At 41.1% G+C, this 19,955-nt stretch overlaps 1 protein-coding gene across 1 annotated transcript in view; it reads right to left on the bottom strand.

The window, feature by feature from the left end:
- STK32B (serine/threonine kinase 32B) overlaps nt 1-19,955 on the bottom strand; it is a 480,888-nt gene that overhangs the window by 32,460 nt on the left and 428,473 nt on the right. Inside the window, exon 7 of the mRNA XM_037829382.1 lies at nt 18,980-19,083. Within this exon, the coding sequence (XP_037685310.1) occupies nt 18,980-19,083 (104 nt within the window). The remainder of the gene's footprint in view (nt 1-18,979; nt 19,084-19,955) is intronic.

A 19,955-nucleotide genomic window follows, 5' to 3' on the forward strand; every position in this document is an offset into this window, starting at 1 on the left:
TTGCCGCTGGCATGTAGAATGTGCCGCTAAACATCCTACACTGTGCGACACAGCCCCCATCATAAAGTATTATCCAGCCCCAAATGTCCATAGAACTGTTCTCTGGACAGAACAGACAAGGAACAGGCTTAGAAAGGGGAAATGACTCCCCCAGATCATTCAGAGACTATGTGGCAAAGCTAGGACTGGAGCCCAGAGATACTTGATTCCAAAGCCTACATTCACATCTCAACCATCACGCTGTTGCTTCCCTGCCCAAAAGCCATGCACGGCCCCGCACTGCCTACAGGGTAAAGCCAAACGTACCCCCTCTCCCTCGAGGTCCCATGGAGACTGCCCTCCTTCTGATGAGTGGTCAGGGACGGCAGACGGAAATGTGCGCTGTGTCCAGCCTTCACTTTCCCTTCCCTGTCTGTACTCACACTGTTCCCTCCCCAAATTCATACCTGTCCGTCTCAACATCTCCTCTCTCAGAGCCCCCGCCCCGACCCTCTAAACACAAGCCAACTGTCCTTCTTCTCTGCCCTTCAGCATTTTTTCTGAATCCACCTCTCTCATGCTATCAGAGCCATGAGTGTATTTGCTTAATAATCAGAATTCCTCCTGTGTGCTGGACACAGCATGTCTCCGCTCACATCTTCTCCTTTAGTCCCCTCAGTGATCCTGCAGGCTGGCCTCACGGTCCTCATTTCATGAATGAGAAGGCCCGGGGCTCAGAAGAGTTAAATGACTTTGCCCAAATCACAGCATCAGGACGTAGCAGGCATGGATGGGGGCACAGGTGTCTCTCACAGAGCCCGCGGGCCTCACCATCGAGGAGCCTGGTGCCAAGGCTTGCAGGGCCACCAAGTGGGAAAGGATGTGGGAGGATCATTTAAAGGGGAGGAGGGAAGAGAGCTGACATTTACTGGGTTCCAACCATCGATCAGTCACGGTGCTGGGAATTGACATCACCAGAATCACCGAATTCTCCCCGCAACCCTTTGGAGTTCATATTATAACTATTTTTTTTTTTTTCAGTTAAAAGATGAGGATTCTGAGCACTCAGTGTATTTAAAAACCTGGCCTAAGTTCTCAAGGGGTGCCTCGTGGAGCCAGGGTGTGAACCTGTGAGATTCTGCTCAGAGTTTCCTTCTCTGTTTTGAGGAGGAGGCAGATTTCTGTTGAATAAGAGGGAGAACTTTCTAGTGAGCAGCGCTGTCCAAAAATAGAACAGGATTTGGAGGTCAGGAGTCCTTGGATCCAGAAGGAAATCAAGGAACAGGTGGGGGATCAGCTGTCACAGACGCTGTGGTAGTTACTTTTGTGTCAACCTGGCTAGGTGGTGGTGTCCAGGAGCTTGGTCAAACTTCAGTCTAGATGTTGCTGGGAAGGTGTTTTGTAGAAGGAATTGACATCTTCAGCCAGTTGACTTTAAGTAAAGGATATCACCCTCCATAATGGGTGGTGGCCTCATCTCATCGGTAGAAGGCTGTAGGACCAAAAACTGAGCTTTCCCAGAGAAGAAATTCTGCCTGGAGACTACATCAATTCTTGCCTGAGTTTCCAACCTGCCAGCCTATCCTACAAATTTCAGACTTTCCAGTCCCCACAACTGCATAAGCTAATTCTTTAAAATAAATAATATGACTATAAATACAAATACAAATATAGTTGGAGATTGAATCATGACCCCCCACAAAAGACATATTCGAGTCTTAGCCTGCATTCCTGTGGCTGTGAGCCCATTTGTAAACAGGACCACGGAGGATGTTATTATTAGCTAAGATGTGGCCCAACAGAATCAGGGTGGGTCTTAACTCAAAATGGCCTGAGGTCCTTATAAGCAGAGGAAACTAGACACGGAAGTCAGAGAAGTCAGAAACTGGGAGAAGCCAGAGAGGAGAGGCAGAGATCACTTTGTGTTGGAGGAATGCCACCTACCCTGGGAGAAAGCACTCGCCTTCAGAACTCAGAGATGGTAAATGCTCATGTAAAAAACTGTGTGTGATGTTTGTCACAATAGCTCTGATAAACCAAGATCGATCTATCACTTATCTCTCTATTGTTCTATCTATCTATGATCAATCAATCAGTCAATCAGTCAATCATTAAGCTCTCTATCTATCCATCCTATTGATTCTGCTTCTCTGGAGAACCTGCCTGATACAGATGCTCTCAGGGCGATGTCTCTGTTGGCTAGACTAAAAATCAATTCCTGTCTCTGGTGGCTGGCAGGGAGACCTTCCCTCCTCCTTCTCATTTCTTGTCCCATTACTGTTTTAGTCAGAAGGCATGACTGGGGTCCGAGGGTTGAATGCTCTCAAAGGGAACTCCCTTGGGTGTCACTTCCTTGGGTCTTTTCCTTCCGCTCAGGAAACCTATGGTGTAGAATTGAGGTTCTAGTTTGGGGCTCAGGGAGAAGCAGGATCCCACTTACCCCCTGGCCCAGACCACAAGCTCCAACTAGGCTCGTCAGACCCCCCCGCACTGGGCTTCGAGTCCACTGATGAGACCTGGGCCCTCTGCTCCACTTGCAGAGAGCTGGACTCCTCTTGGGGAGAGATGGCTCTTCCCTGGGGTAGACTGAAGGATCCTTGGGTCCTTGGGCAACACACCAGATCAATACCATCAACTTCTCACCCTTCGTTTCTAACACTTCTATGACCCTAGAGCATGTATTTGAAATACTCCCATTATGCCTTTCTTTTGTCTTTTGGGTCCAAATTGAACACGATGGAGGAATTTCAAGAAGGAATAATTACTTCCAAATTTACATAGTCCATGGGTAAATATGAGTGTTTTCCACTATGGCTTTTTGCTTAAACGGGATTGCTGCCAGCAGGAGAAGGGGACAATAGACTATTTGCATAAACCTGTTGTCTGCCAGGTCAAAGATTAAGCTAGACCTAAACATCTGGGAGAGAGACGCACACTGGCATACGACGGGCACTCTTTCCTTCAATTGCCTGGTGCCCACACCAGGGGCTCTGAGCCCACCACTTGCCTCTTCCTCTTCTATTGAAAGTGGCACCTGAGTTTCTGAGCAGAAAACTCAGAAGAATCAAAGTGAAGCAATCTGTTTTTGGAGCAGCAGGAACCAAGCCATTCTTGGGGCTTTTTGCCGAGTCATCATCTGTTGACTGTTCTGACCCCTGAGGAATAACCACAACTACGCTTTCTGCTGGCGCACGCTCCATCGTGCTTAGGGCAACTGCGGGCCGAGGTAATTCGAATGATTCATCACACAAGTACCGCTCCCCCCGCCAGGCAGATGACTGTATCCTTTCGTGGAAAACAGGGCCTGCAGTTTCTCCTCTCCTTCCCGCATGTTTGAGGTGGGGGACTGGAACACGAGGCCCCTGCTGAGATGAAACACTATCGAGGCACACCTTGTTAAAGTATGCGTGGACATGAGAATGCAGGTGGGGAACTGTTTTTCTGTTATTGTCCTTGAGAATAAGATAAGACCCATTTTGCAGACAGATGTAAACAACCACGTGAAAATGTCTATGTGCACAGTAAAGCATTTCTCTACCCTAAAAGCATAATAAATCAGGGTCTTGGAAAAGGGACAGACACACTTGTCAGACAGGTGGCATGTCCCCTGCTCCCAGTCTCCAAGAGATATTTTTGTCTCTAATCTTAATTTCTCCGTCACCCCTGGCAACAAGTGGCGCCCAAAGAGGGGCTGGAATCTCAAAGCGGCTGGTCTGCTTCGTTCTGGGGAAGGCTCGTTTAATCAACTGAGGTGTGTGATATTAGTGCAGGAACTCGGGTGTAGCAGAAGCCTCACTACTTCTCTAGGTAAGAAGTCTCCCGAGCATTTTGTTAAAGCAGGGTTACAATGGGGAATGGAGACAGCACAACCAAGTATCAGCCTTATGTCTATCTCCTCCGTCAGCTCTTAAAAGCTGGTGGCGCTAAGGCTAATGAATCTCATATTCTAAAGCTCTTGCAAATTGTAGAAAAGTATTGCTCTTGGTTTCCTTCTCTTGGCTCCCTGGAATCTAGTGATTAGGATAAGGTGGGTAAAGAGTTAAAGAAATTGCATATACAGGGTGTCCCTTTGCCAGTCACTATTTGGTCCATGTGATGGTTAGGTTCATGTGTCAACTTGGCCAGGTGACCCAGCTGTCTGGTCAAGCAAACCCTGGCCTAACAATTGCTGTGAGGATGTTTGAGGCTGGTTAATAAACCAACAGGCTGGTTTATTGGATCATCAGTCAATTGACTGCAGCTGTGACTGATGACTCACCAAAGGGCGTGCCTTCCACAATGAGAGAATGCAATTGGCTGGATTTAATCCAATTAATCAGTTGAAGACTTATAAGCGAGACAGATAGAGGACCTTCACTTCTTCTTCGGCTGCCCAGTGAAGCATTTCCTGAGGAGTTCGTCGAAATTGCCGGTTCGTTTCCCGAGGAGTTCGTCAGACATCTTCCTTGGAGTTGACAGTTTGTTGACAGCTCTACAGAATTTGGGCTCGTGCATAACCACAGTTGCGTGAGTCACTTTTACAATTTGATAATCAGAGACACCTCTCATTGATTCTGTTTCCCTAGAGAACCCTAACTAATACAGTCCACTGGGACCTTAATTAAGTCAGTTTTAAAGCCCCTCCTGATGGAGGATGAGGAGGAGAATGATGATGATAATCCAGCAGACCCAAAGGGTAAGGATTCTCTCCCCCTTAAGCCACGCTCTCCATCGCCCTCCGCTCCCCCACCCGTACCGGGAACACAACCCCCAGCTATCTTCTATTCAACAAGGCACTTTAAATTTGAAATTTTGAAAACTGGTCAGCTACATCCTTAAGAAGAAACATAAATTAGGCAGCAAAATATTGGTCTCAACCTTAATAACCTGGGGGCTAGTTTGTACTGCCCTATGTCCCCCTCAGTCATCCACCCAGCCCAGGGCTCTCCCTGAGGAGTCTGAAAAAAAAATGTAATTAAAAAGGAGGAAAACTGGCCACCTCTGCCTCCTCTGCCTTTGCAGGATGAGCAACACAAAAAACAAATTCCTATTCCTAACAATTCTCGGCATCCTGTTAAGGAACAATGTAACACCTATACAGTCCATTAATTCCTGCCAAAAGATTGTCTATTGCTGTTTCAGAATGCATTAACTAAAGTGTTTTAAATATTTAGCAGTGTTCTAGTAAGTTTGATTTTGGTGGTAATAGCACGTTGTATAAAAAGTGTAAAGAATGTTTTTCTAATTAGAGGGAAAGAGAAAGTAGCTTTGCTCTAAATAACTGATTGTTTAAGAATGTAGAATGAAGCCTGAATAAATAAAGAAAGTTGCAAAAAGTTTGTGAAGTGGGAAATTTGTTTTTGTAGTTAAGGTTGAGGGATGGATACAGAAAGCTCTAAAAGGTTTGTGGAAAAAAATTATTTCTGTGGTCAAAGTTAAAAAACGGTAAAAACTAGTAATAACTGCTTAACAATAGAACCTCACAATTTAAAGAAAAAAAAGTGATTTTGTAAAACAAAATAGCATTAAATATTCTAACCACCACCTAAAGCAGTAATTAATATTCAGTGTTGTATGTATGTGCCTAATAATTCACAAAATATACTCCTGCTGTTTTAATATCAACCTAGCCACTCTCTTCCTGCTTCTCCTATCCTGCTTCTCATCATAATAATTCTATGTTGTAAAATGTTTGCTTAAAAACAATTTCCAAAATCATTTTAGTAACTTTTAATATAAAATATTTTTTTAAAAATATGCTTTTATTAAAAGTTTCCTTAGATTTTTAAGGTATTATTTCTTAGTAAAAGGTTATAAAAATGTTTTCCTAAGTGAACAATGTAAAAGGCAAAAAATCTGTTTTGTCAAAATAACTTCTCTGCAATTTTGTCACGTGCATTCAATTATTCCATTCTCTCAAAAAGCCCCTGCAAGTCAATTGTGTGTGTATGTGTGTGTGTGTGTTTTGTTTGTCTTATAAAAAATATTTCCTAGAAAGGGGTTTCTCCCAGCAGTGCCCAATTCAAATGGCCATTTTATTTAACTTATTTATTGTTTCATTAAAAATATACATATATAAAGGGACTATTTTCTTACTCATAACTTGCTTATCATTAAATGAGATTTACCACAATCAAATCTATTTGATTATATTATGGATTATAATATAATATAATATAATATAATATAATAGTATTATATTATGGATTTGCTCGTTGTCCTCTTCTCAAAGATAATGTATCTCTCTAAATTCTACTACTTTTAAATATTTATGAATAGATTTCCCTAAGGACTTATTATATTTAATTATGTCTGTCTGCACATAATAGACACTTAAAATATATTTTAAAATATATTTTAAAACATATTAATCATTAAAGTAATTATGTAAGTAAAGTGAAAACTATTTTTAAAAATTGTATAAATATAATCCCATAAGTACACTGTGAAAATAAAGCCTGGGAAAATATAACCACTTTACTTAGTTATCTTTTAAATTAAAAAGAGTTAAATCAAACGCTTAAAATTTATTACTTCTATAATTTATATATATATGTGTATATATATATAATGTCTATCATGCTCCAATGATAGCAGTGCTTAGAAAAATATAGGGGAATATAATTCATGCTATTATTAAAAGCGTCTTTGCTTTTAAAAACACTTAACTTACTTTCCTTTTTGTAAGTAATTTTACCAGACTAAGTCCATTTATCTAAATTAAATTTAATTCACTTGCAATATCCTCACCTCTAAAAATTCTTATTGATGTATTGTGCTCATATTTCTCCTACTTGGTAAAATTATAAATTTAATCTTGTGAATTTAAACTGTAATTAATTTCAAAGTGCCCAGTTATATTTGATAGTGTTTATTTAAAAACTTTAATATATAATTTATAATCATGAATACATCAGAAACTTTGTAATTCAGTGAACAAAGTATAAAATTGGTAAAATATAAAAGATCTGCTTCTGGAGAGGCGGGGCAAGATGGCAGACTGGTGAGCTGTATGTTTTAGTTACTCCTCCAGGAAAGTAGGAAAAAAGCCAGGAACTGCGTGGACTGGACACCACAGAGCAATCTGTCTTTGGGCATACTTCATACAACACTCATGAAAACGTGGAACTGCTGAGATCAGCGAAATCTGTAAGTTTTTGCGGCCAGGGGACCCGCGCCCCTCCCTGCCAGGCTCAGTCCCGGGGGAGGAGGGGCTGTCAGCTTCAGGAAGGAGAAGGGAGAATTGCAGTGGCTGCTCTTATCGGAAACTCATTCTACTGATTCAAACTCCAACCATAGATAGACTGAGGCCAGACACCAGAGACTCTGAGAGCAGCCAGCCCAGCAGAGAGGAGACAGGCATAGAAAAAAAACAACACGAAAAACTCCAAAATAAAAGCAGAGGATTTTTGGAGTTCTGGTGAACACAGAAAGGGGAAGGGCGGAGATCAGGCCTTGAGGCGCATATGCAAATCCCGAAGCAAGGCTGATCTCTCTGCCCTGGGCACCTTTCCTTAATGGCCCTGGTTGCTTTGTCTATTAGCATTTCAATAACCCATTAGATCTCTGAGGAGGGCCGTTTTTTTTTTTTTTTTTTTTTTTTTTTTAAATCCTTTTTGCTTTTTCTAAAACAATTACTCTAAGAAGCTCAATACAGAAAGCTTCAAAGAATTGAAATTTGGGCACGTCAAGTCAAGAGCAGAACTAAGAGAGCTCTGAGACAAAAGGCAATAATCCAGTGGCTGAGAAAATTCACTAAACAACACAACTTCCCAAGAAAAGGGGGGTGTCCGCTCACAGCCACCATCCTGGTGGACAGGAAACACTCCTGCCCATCGCCAGCCCCATAGCCCAGAGCTGCCCCAGACAACCCAGTGTGACGGAAGTGCTTCAAATAACAGGCACACACCACAAAACTGGGCGTGGACATTAGCCTTCCCTGCAACCTCAGCTGAATGTCCCAGAGCTGGGAAGGCGGAGCAGTGTGAATTAACAGAGCCCCATTCAGCCATCATTTGAGCAGACTGGGAGCCTCCCAACACAGCCCAGCAACCCAGAACTGCCCTGGGGGGACGGCACTCACCTGTGACATAGCACAGTCATCCCTCAACAGAGGACCCGGGGTGCACAGCCTGGAAGAGGGGCCCACTTGCAAGTCTCAGGAGCCATACGCCAATACCAAAGACTTGTGGGTCAGTGGCAGAGACAAACTGTGGCAGGACTGAACTGAAGGATTAGACTATTGCAGTAGCTTTAAAACTCTAGGATCATCAGGGAGATTTGATTGTTAGGGCCACCCCCCCTCCCCGACTGCCCAGAAACACGCCCCACATACAGGGCAGGCAACACCAACTACACACGCAAGCTTGGGACACCAATTGGGCCCCACAAGACTCACTCCCCCACTCACCAAAAAGGCTAAGCAGGGGAGATCTGGCTTGTGGAGAACAGGTGGCTCGTGGACGCCACCTGCTGGTTAGTTAGAGAAAGTGTACTCCACGAAGCTGTAGATCTGATAAATTAGAGATAAGGACTTCAACTGGTCTACAAACCCTAAAAGAACCCTATCAAGGTCAGCAAATGCCACGAGGCCAAAAACAACAGAAAATTATAAAGCATATGAAAAAACCAGACGATATGGATAACCCAAGCCCAAGCACCCAAATCAAAAGACCAGAAGAGACACACCTAGAGCAGCTACTCAAAGAACTAAAGACGAACAATGAGACCCTAGTACGGGATATGAAGGAAATCAAGAAGACCCTAGAAGAGCATAAAGAAGACATTGCAAGACTAAATAAAAAAATGGATGATCTTATGGAAATTAAAGAAACTGTTGACCAAATTAAAAAGATTCTGGACACTCATAGTACAAGACTAGAGGAAGTTGAACAACGAATCAGTGACCTCGAAGATGACAGAATGGAAAATGAAAGCATAAAAGAAAGAATGGGGAAAAAAATTGAAAAAATCGAAATGGACCTCAGGGATATGATAGATAATATGAAACGTCCGAATATAAGACTCATTGGTGTCCCAGAAGGGGAAGAAAAGGGTAAAGGTCTAGGAAGAGTATTCAAAGAAATTGTTGGGGAAAACTTCCCAAATCTTCTAAACAACATAAATACACAAATCATAAATGCTCAGCGAACTCCAAATAGAATAAATCCAAAAAAACCCACTCCGAGGCATATACTGATCACACTGTCAAACATAGAAGAGAAGGAGCAAGTTCTGAAAGCAGCAAGAGAAAAGCAATTCACCACATACAAAGGAAACAGCATAAGACTAAGTAGTGATTATTCAGCAGCCACCATGGAGGTGAGAAGGCAGTGGCACGATATATTTAAAATTCTGAGTGAGAGGAATTTCCAGCCAAGAATACTTTATCCAGCAAAGCTCTCCTTCAAATTTGAGGGAGAGCTTAAATTTTTCACAGACAAACAAATGCTGAGAGAATTTGCTAACAAGAGACCTGCCCTACTGGAGATACTAAAGGGAGCCCTACAGACAGAGAAACAAAGACAGGACAGAGAGACTTGGAGAAAGGTTCAGTACTAAAGAGATTCGGTATGGGTACAATAAAGGATATTAATAGAGAGAGGGAAAAATATGGCAAACATAAACCAAAGGATAAGATGGCCGATTCAAGAAATGCCTTCACGGTTTTAACGTTGAATGTAAATGGATTAAACTCCCCAATTAAAAGATATAGATTCGCAGAATGGATCAAAAAAAATGAACCATCAATATGTTGCATACAAGAGACTCATCTTAGACACAGGGACACAAAGAAACTGAAAGTGAAAGGATGGAAAAAAATATTTCATGCAAGCTACAGCCAAAAGAAAGCAGGTGTAGCAATATTAATCTCAGATAAAATAGACTTCAAATGCAGGGATGTTTTGAGAGACAAAGAAGGCCACTACATACTAATAAAAGGGGCAATTCAGCAAGAAGAAATAACAATCGTAAATGTCTATGCACCCAATCAAGGTGCCACAAAATACATGAGAGAAACATTGGCAAAACTAAAGGAAGCAATTGATGTTTCCACAATAATTGTGGGAGACTTCAACACATCACTCTCTCCTATAGATAGATCAACCAGACAGAAGACCAATAAGGAAATTGAAAACCTAAACAATCTGATAAATGAATTAGATTTAACAGACATCTACAGGACATTACATCCCAAATCAACAGGATACACATACTTTTCTAGTGCTCACGGAACTTTCTCCAGAATAGATCATATGCTGGGACATAAAACAAGCCTCAATAAATTTAAAAAGATTGAAATTATTCAAAGCACATTCTCTGACCACAATGGAATACAATTAGAAGTCAATAACCATCAGAGACTTAGAAAATTCACAAATACCTGGAGGTTAAACAACACACTCCTAAACAATCAGTGGGTTAAAGAAGAAATAGCAAGAGAAATTGCTAAATATATAGAGACAAATGAAAATGAGAACACAACATACCAAAACCTATGGGATGCAGCAAAAGCAGTGCTAAGGGGGAAATTTATAGCACTAAACGCATATATTAAAAAGGAAGAAAGAGCCAAAATCAAAGAACTAATGGATCAACTGAAGAAGCTAGAAAATGAACAGCAAACCAATCCTAAACCAAGTACAAGAAAAGGAATAACAAGGATTAAAGCAGAAATAAATGACATAGAGAACAAAAAAACAATAGAAAGGATAAATATCACCAAAAGTTGGTTCTTTGAGAAGATCAACAAGATTGACAAGCCCCTAGCTAGACTGACAAAATCAAAAAGAGAGAAGACCCATATAAACAAAATAATGAATGAAAAAGGTGACATAACTGCAGATCCTGAAGAAATTAAAAAAATTATAAGAGGATATTATGAACAACTGTATGGCAACAAACTGGATAATGTAGAAGAAATGGACAATTTCCTGGAAACATATGAACAACCTAGACTGACCAGAGAAGAAATAGAAGACCTCAACCAACCCATCACAAGCAAAGAGATCCAATCAGTCATCAAAAATCTTCCCACAAATAAATGCCCAGGGCCAGATGGCTTCACAGGGGAATTCTACCAAACTTTCCAGAAAGAACTGACACCAATCTTACTCAAACTCTTTCAAAACATTGAAAAAAATGGAACACTACCTAACTCATTTTATGAAGCTAACATCAATCTAATACCAAAACCAGGCAAAGATGCTACAAAAAAGGAAAACTACCGGCCAATCTCCCTAATGAATATAGATGCAAAAATCCTCAACAAAATACTTGCAAATCGAATCCAAAGACACATTAAAAAAATCATACACCATGACCAAGTGGGGTTCATTCCAGGCATGCAAGGATGGTTCAACATAAGAAAAACAATCAATGTATTACAACACATTAAAAACTCGAAAGGGAAAAATCAATTGATCATCTCAATAGATGCTGAAAAAGCATTTGACAAAATCCAACATCCGTTTTTGATAAAAACACTTCAAAAGGTAGGAATTGAAGGAAACTTCCTCAACATGATAAAGAGCATATATGAAAAACCCACAGCCAGCATAGTGCTCAATGGTGAGAGACTGAAAGCCTTCCCTCTAAGATCAGGAACAAGACAAGGATGCCCGCTGTCACCACTGTTATTCAACATTGTGCTGGAAGTGCTAGCCAGGGCAATCCGGCAAGACAAAGAAATAAAAGGCATCCAAATTGGAAAAGAAGAAGTAAAACTGTCATTGTTTGCAGATGATATGATCTTATATCTACAAAACCCTGAGAAATCAACGATACACCTACTAGAGCTAATAAACAAATTTAGCAAAGTAGCGGGATACAAGATTAATGCACATAAGTCAGTAATGTTTCTATATGCTAGAAATGAACAAACTGAAGAGACACTCAAGAAAAAGATAGCATTTTCAATAGCAACTAAAAAAATCAAGTACCTAGGAATCAACTTAACCAAAGATGTAAAAGACCTATACAAAGAAAACTACATAACTTTACTAAAAGAAATAGAAGGGGACCTTAAAAGATGGAAAAATATTCCATGTTCATGGATAGGAAGGCTAAATGTCATTAAGATGTCAATTCTACCCAAACTCATCTACAGATTCAATGCAATCCCAATCAAAATTCCAACAACCTACTTTGCAGACTTGGAAAAGCTAGTTATCAAATTTATTTGGAAAGGAAAGATGCCTCGAATTGCTAAAGACACTCTAAAAAAGAAAAACGAAGTGGGAGGACTTACACTCCCTGACTTTGAAGCTTATTATAAAGCCACAGTTGCCAAAACAGCATGGTACTGGCACAAAGATAGACATATAGATCAATGGAATCGAATTGAGAATTCAGAGATAGACCCTCAGATCTATGGCCGACTGATCTTTGATAAGGCCCCCAAAGTCACCGAACTGAGCCATAATGGTCTTTTCAACAAATGGGGCTGGGAGAGTTGGATATCCATATCCAAAAGAATGAAAGAGGACCCCTACCTCACCCCCTACACAAAAATTAACTCAAAATGGACCAAAGATCTCAATATAAAAGAAAGTACCATAAAACTCCTAGAAGATAATGTAGGAAAACATCTTCAAGACCTTGTATTAGGAGGCCACTTCCTAGACTTTACACCCAAAGCACAAGCAACAAAAGAGAAAATAGATAAATGGGAACTCCTCAAGCTTAGAAGTTTCTGCACCTCAAAGGAATTTCTCAAAAAGGTAAAGAGGCAGCCAACTCAATGGGAAAAAATTTTTGGAAACCATGTATCTGACAAAAGACTGATATCTTGCATATACAAAGAAATCCTACAACTCAATGACAATAGTACAGACAGCCCAATTATAAAATGGGCAAAAGATATGAAAAGACAGTTCTCTGAAGAGGAAATACAAATGGCCAAGAAACACATGAAAAAATGTTCAGCTTCACTAGCTATTAGAGAGATGCAAATTAAGACCACAATGAGATACCATCTAACACCGGTTAGAATGGCTGCCATTAAACAAACAGGAAACTACAAATGCTGGAGGGGATGTGGAGAAATTGGAACTCTTATTCATTGTTGGTGGGACTGTATAATGGTTCAGCCACTCTGGAAGTCAGTCTGGCAGTTCCTTAGAAAACTAGAGATAGAGCTACCATTCGATCCAGCGATTGCACTTCTCGGGATATACCCGGAAGATCGGAAAGCAGTGACACGAACAGATATCTGCACGCCAATGTTCATAGCAGCATTATTCACAATTGCCAAGAGATGGAAACAACCCAAATGTCCTTCAACAGATGAGTGGATAATAAAATGTGGTATATACACACGATGGAATACTACGCGGCAGTAAGAAGGAACGATCTCGTGAAACATATGACAACATGGATGAACCTTGAAGACATAATGCTGAGCGAAATAAGCCAGGCACAAAAAGAGAAATATTATATGCTACCACTAATGTGAACTTTGAAAAATGTAAAACAAATGGTTTATAATGTAGAATGTAGGGGAACTAGCAGTAGAGAGCAATTAAGGAAGGGGGAACAATAATCCAAGAAGAACAGATAAGCTATTTAACGTTCTGGGGATGCCCAGAAATGACTATGGTCTGTTAATTTCTGATGGATGTAGTAGGAACAAGTTCACTGAAATGTTGCTATAGTATGTAACTTTCTTGGGGTAAAGTAGGAACATGTTGGAAGTTAAGCAGTTATCTTAGGTTAGTTGTCTTTTTCTTACTCCCTTGCTATGGTCTCTTTGAAATGTTCTTTTATTGTATGTTTGTTTTCTTTTTAACTTTTTTTTTCATACAGTTGATTTGAAAAAAGAAGGGAAAGTTAAAAAAAAAAAGAAAGAAAAGAAAAAAGACAAACAAGGAAAAAAAAAAAAAAAGATGTAGTGCCCCCTTGAGGAGCCTGTGGAGAATGCAGGGGTATTCGCCTACCCCACCTCCATGGTTGCTAACATGACCACAGACATAGGGGACTGGTGGTTTGATGGGTTGAGCCCTCTACCATAAGTTTTACCCTTGGGAAGACGGTTGCTGCAAAGGAGAGGCTAGGCCTCCCTGTATTTGTGCCTAAGAGTCTCCTCCTGAATGCCTCTTTGTTGCTCAGATGTGGCCCTCTCTCTCTGGCTAAGCCAACTTGAAAGGTGAAATCACTGCCCTCCCCCCTACGTGGGATCAGACACCCAGGGAAGTGAATCTCCCTGGCAACGTGGAATATGACTCCCGGGGAGGAATGTAGACCCGGCATCGTGGGATGGAGAACATCTTCTTGACCAAAAGGGGGATGTGAAAGGAAATGAAATAAGCTTCAGTGGCAGAGAGATTCCAAAACGAGCCGAGAGATCACTCTGGTGGGCACTCTTACGCACACTTTAGACAACCTTTTTTAGGTTCTAAAGAATTGGGGTAGCTGGTGGTGGATACCTGAAACTATTAAACTACAACCCAGAACCCATGAATCTCGAAGACAGTTGTATAAAAATGTAGCTTATGAGGGGTGACAGTGGGATTGGGAATGCCATAAGGACCAAACTCCACTTTGTCTAGTTTATGGATCGATGTGTAGAAAAGTAGGGGAAGCAAACAAACAGACAAAGGTACCTAGTGTTCTTTTTTACTTCAATTGCTCTTTTTCACTCTAATTATTATTCTTGTTATTTTTGTGTGCGTGCTAATGAAGGTGTCAGGGATTGATTTAGGTGATGAATGTACAACTATGTAATGGTACTGTAAACAATCGAAAGTACAATTTGTTTTGTATGACTGCGTGGTATGTGAATATATCTCAATAAAATGATTATTAAAAAAAAAAAAAAAAAAAAAAAAAGATCTGCTTCTTTATTCTTTGTATGACCACACAGTGAGCAATAGAAATAAATTTCCTCAACTATTTCACATTCTTTCTGTTATTCTAATAACAAAACAATGCTTTGAAAAATAGAAAATTAGGTTAAGGTGACTATTAAAACACTGAATTTCTTCAACCTACTGGTGTAATCAACTACAGTTTAATAATTATTCTACAAATTATCAGTGATTTATGTCACCACAGTAAAATTATTAAAATCTTAATTTAAAAAAAAAATTCATTTTGTAAAATGTCATTTTCAATGATCTAAATAAGATGCACTTAAATGCTATTCCAAACCTCATCGACTTACATTTTGTAGCAAAACATTAAAAGAACATTTACAAAAACAAAAAGGGGGAGATGAAAGTATGGATAAAATCACTCCTGCGGTCCGTCTCTCCCATTTTTTGTTTACCTTGAATTGTTTAAATTTTTATGAAAAACTTGATGGCTCTCCTGCGGAAAGACATTTCTTCAGCCTTCATACTACGTCCAAATATATTTTTACTAAAAGTCCTCTTGTGTGGTGGAAGGACCCTGTGACAGGACAGTGGACAACAGGAAAATTGTTAACATGGGGGTGAGGTTTTGCTAGTGTCTCTCCAGGTGAAGATCAGACTCCTATTTGGGTGCCCGCATGACACTTGAAACCGCACCATGAGCGGGAAAAAGAGAAAGTTCATGTGGGACATAAACCTCCGGTGATGCAGATGGAGGGCCTCTCGCTGAAAATGACTCGCACCAGACCGACGCCGGCCACCACTGAGGCTTCTCCTCCTACATGGGGACAAATTAAAAATTTGTGCCAACAGGCTGAACAGCTGGTACGGCAGGAGCACTGGCTGTTCACCCCCTCTAATTTGCTATTGTAACTACTACTGTAAGGATGCTTCCTTCAGTAGATGCCCATGCTCATAATTACACTTACTGGGCATATATCCCCAATCCTCCTCTATTATGGCCTGTGGAATGGAATGATCCAGCCCTTCTTATTTATCTCAATGATACAGCATGGCTTCCTGGCCCGGAGGATGACAGGCTACCAGAACATCCTAAAGAGGAAGACGCTCAGTACAATTCTTCTTTGGCCTTCTTACATTTACTGCTATGTTTGAGACATGGGAAAGAATGTTTGTCTTTTGAGCAACAAGCATGGCTTTCGATAATTCCAAAGCATGGAAATGTCTCTCATTCTATGTTATATTTGTTGACAGGTCAGAGTTTTGCATACCAACATAGTAGTAGTATAAATGATGGAACCCCACAGCATCCTGTCTGCCAAGCACCAAAGTATTGGTCTCCTGACTTAATGAGAACACATTGGGAAACTTGTCGAGGGACTAATGGTGTGCTACTGCTTAATGGTTCCTATGGGACTGTAGCTGACTGGTCCCCTAAGGGGTTCACAGTGCAGAACTGCAGTGACCACAACGAGTCCTGCTCGGCACGTAAACAGTTAAGATGGAAAATTCATATGCATAATTTGGCATCCCTTCTAAATGATACTCATAGCATGCAAACAGAAGCCAGGAAACCCATAATGTGGCTTGGTATGGGAATGGTCCCACCATGGCCTTTTTAAAATAATTTTGCCCCTCAAACATCTATTTGGAAAATTCCAATGGCTCTACAGTATATTAAAATATGAAATGGAACATATTCCCATAAAAATAATTACACTTTAAACTTTACTAAGTTCAAACACTTTAGTGTGCAAGCTTGTGCTAGAGACCCATATGTATTTTGGATGGGTAATCTCTCTCTTAACATGAGTTCTAAGGAGGTTTCTTGTAATGCTAATGCCACTTGTGCGTTATATTCTTCTGCAAATAGAACCTTAAGTAACAGCAATCTTACCTTAATTATCTTACAAAGAAAGGGCCTCTGAAGACCAGTGACTCAGGAAAGGCCCTGGGAATCCTCTCCTGATATGCATAGACTATTAACATTATTAAATAAAGTGTTACATAGAATAAAAAGATTTCTAAGTATTTTAATTGCATTTATTATAGGTTTAATAGCAATAACCACTGCTGATGCTGTAGCCGGCACCACGCTTCATCAATCAGTACAGATGGCACAGTTGGTACAAACATGGCATGAGAATGCTAGTAAAGCTTGGGGAGAACAGCTGAAAATTGATAAAGAAGTTAACCAGTGTTTGATTGACTTAGAAAATGCTGTTCTCTTACTTAAAGAAGAAATAGAAAATCTAAGACATAGAATACAATTAACATGTGATTGGAATATAACTACCTTTTGCATAACTCCACATAAATACAATTCTTCGGCAGTAAGCTGGGATAAAATTAAAAAACATTTAATGGAACATTCTGGAAATTTATCTATTGATATTTCCCAGTTACAAGCCAATGTTCACACAATTCAACAAGCAGATCTCCAAATTTTATCCTCGTCTAAAATCTTTCAGAGCATTGCTGATAAAATACAACAGCTAAATCCTTTACCATGGGTTAAAAGCTTAAGTAGTGAAATGTTAAAAAGTGTCTTTATAATATTAATTTGTCTTTTATGTTTATGTCTAGTCCTCCGATGCATGAGACAGTCTCCGATTTAACTGAGAAATCTACAATTCCAGCCATCATGTCTGCAATCAAAATAAAAACAAAAAGGGGGACAAGTGGAAAATAGGGCCTGCAGTTTCTCCTCTCCTTCCTGCATGCTTGAGGTGGGGGCCTGGAACAAGCATAATAAATCAGGGTCTTGGAAAAGGGACAGACACACTTGTCAGTGGTGTGTCCCCTGCTCCCAGTCTCCAAGAGATATTTTTGTCTCTAATCTTAATTTCTGCGTCGCCCCCAGCAACATCCTCTGTTTCCTATAACATCATGGACCCTGACAACCCCCCTCTCAGAGTCCAAATCAACAGGACCAGCAGACAGACAGAAAAACCAACCGGGAATACAAAGACTGTAGGAAATTCTTCCCACTCAGCACATGAGAAAACAAACAGGTTCATATTTTCTTTTCATTCTAAAAACACCGTGTATGGTAATTATATTTTTGGAATATAAATGAGATCAAGAGTAGAAAACAGTTGTTTGAACTCAGGGATGGTAAATAATAATACTAATTTGCATTCAAATAGCATTGACAGTTTACAAAGTACTCTCATGGTTCGTTCATTCATTCAGTGTTCATTAAACACATATCATACACCTGTACTTGGGATGTCCCACAATAAATAAGACATGGCCCTGCCCTCAAGGAGCTTATTGTCTACTAGCAATATATGCACATACACGAATGACCTAATATGATGTTATAATTACAGTGAGTGGGTACCTGCTCTGTGTTAGCCCATGTGCGAGGCACTGGAGCTTTAAAGTTAAATAACACAGCCCAGTCCAGGGGTATATTAAGCCTATGATGACTCCAACTTCATGAAATAGACCAAAAAGATGTTAGCTTCATTACAAGAATGGGAAAACCAAGCTCCTGAGGGGTTAAATAATATCATTTTCAAACTCTACCTGTGCAGAGAAGGTATGCCTCAAAATTAGACCAATCCTAATTCTTTGTGATTAAATAAAAATGTGAGTCATTATTTGCCAAATAGTTCCATGAGTCATCTTCAGCTATTAGATTTAAATGAAACAAAACAAAAATATGCCCATTTTTGTAGGGCACTGCATTGAGGATGAAGGGAAGATATCGGAGAAAAGAACCAAGAAGCATGGTCCTTAGTCTTGAAGACTGTAGGAAATTCTTTCCACTCAGCGCATGAGAAAACTAACAGGTTCATATTTTCTTTTCATTCTAAAAACACCGTGTATGGTAAAATCAAGCTGGACAAGGAGGCATGACAGCCTCACATTGTGGGTGGAAAGAGGGGAACATCAGGAATCGGGGGGCTTCTGTGTCTGACCTGCATTGATTGGCCATGGACCTTGGCACAATCTCTTCTCCTTTGCCCATCAGTTTCGCCATCTGTAGAACAGGGGTGGGGGTGGATGGTGGACCTGAAGCCCCCTGGGCCATTTTTACTGCTCAGTGGTAGCATGGTTATTGGTGAGGCCAACAGGGTGGAACTGGGGCTGGGCCCCTCCTCCCGGGCTCCTTCCCGGCACTGCGCAGTGACAGCCCAGTGGCTTGTCACCCACGGTGCCTGAGCCTCCCACTCCATGACCCTCATGCTCGCTCTCACCCAGCCGCGCAGGAGCTCGTAGGCAGTGACACCCAGGGACCACCAGTCAACAGGGTACGAGTACCCGGGGCCTCCATCCATGTACACCTGGAACACCTCTGGAGCTGCCAAAGACACAAAGAGGACATCACTGGTTTATGTCACCGCACCCTAGAGGGAGGTAAGAGGTACAACCACGGGGCTCCCAGCTGGGGTGGACTTTTGGAGTAAAGGAGCCTAAAAGCACAGGTTGTTTGTGGTGCTTTGGAGCTGTATATACCCCAGAAAACCATGTTCTCAAACTTAATCCATTCCTGTGGGTGTGGACTCATAAGCAGAATCTTTTGATGAGGCTACTTCAGTTAAGGCGTGGCCCAACCTAATCAGGATGGGTCTTAATCCCATTACTAGAGTCCTTTACAAGAAAATAAAATTGAGACAGAGAAAGAGAGCCAGAGAAAGCCACAGAGGGAGCAGTCAGAAGCTGAACATCAACAGAACAGGGAAGGGAAGGGAGAGACCAGGAGATGCCACCATGTGCATTGCCATGTGACAAGCAAAGGACCAAGGATCACCAGCAGTCAGCCCCAGAACGCCAGATTCTTTGGGGAGAAAGCATCGCCTTGATGATGCCTTGATTTGAACTTCCATCTTAGCCTCAAAAACGTGAGCTAATAAATTCCTATTGTTCAAGCTGAACCATTGCATGGTATTTGCTTGAGCAGCCCAGGAAACTAGAACACCATTCTATCATCAGTAGAATCAGGGAAGCTTCTCCCCATGCCCTGGGCTTCACTCACATGGTATCCCCCAGCCCCCACCTTGAGTAGCAGCCCTGGCTCCACCCTTCTTCACACACACCTTCCCAGGTGAGGCAGAGGGTGTGGCTACCTGTGACTCTTCCCCTTCTTTTCCCTCTGGTTCCCATGGGGGTGAGGAGCGTGCCCTTGGGAAGGAGGGGGTGGCTGGGCTGATGTGGCCTGGCTCTGCCTGCAAT

The sequence above is a fragment of the Choloepus didactylus genome, chromosome 3 (assembly GCF_015220235.1).
Source record: "Choloepus didactylus isolate mChoDid1 chromosome 3, mChoDid1.pri, whole genome shotgun sequence".
Classification (NCBI taxonomy): Eukaryota; Metazoa; Chordata; class Mammalia; order Pilosa; family Megalonychidae; genus Choloepus; species Choloepus didactylus.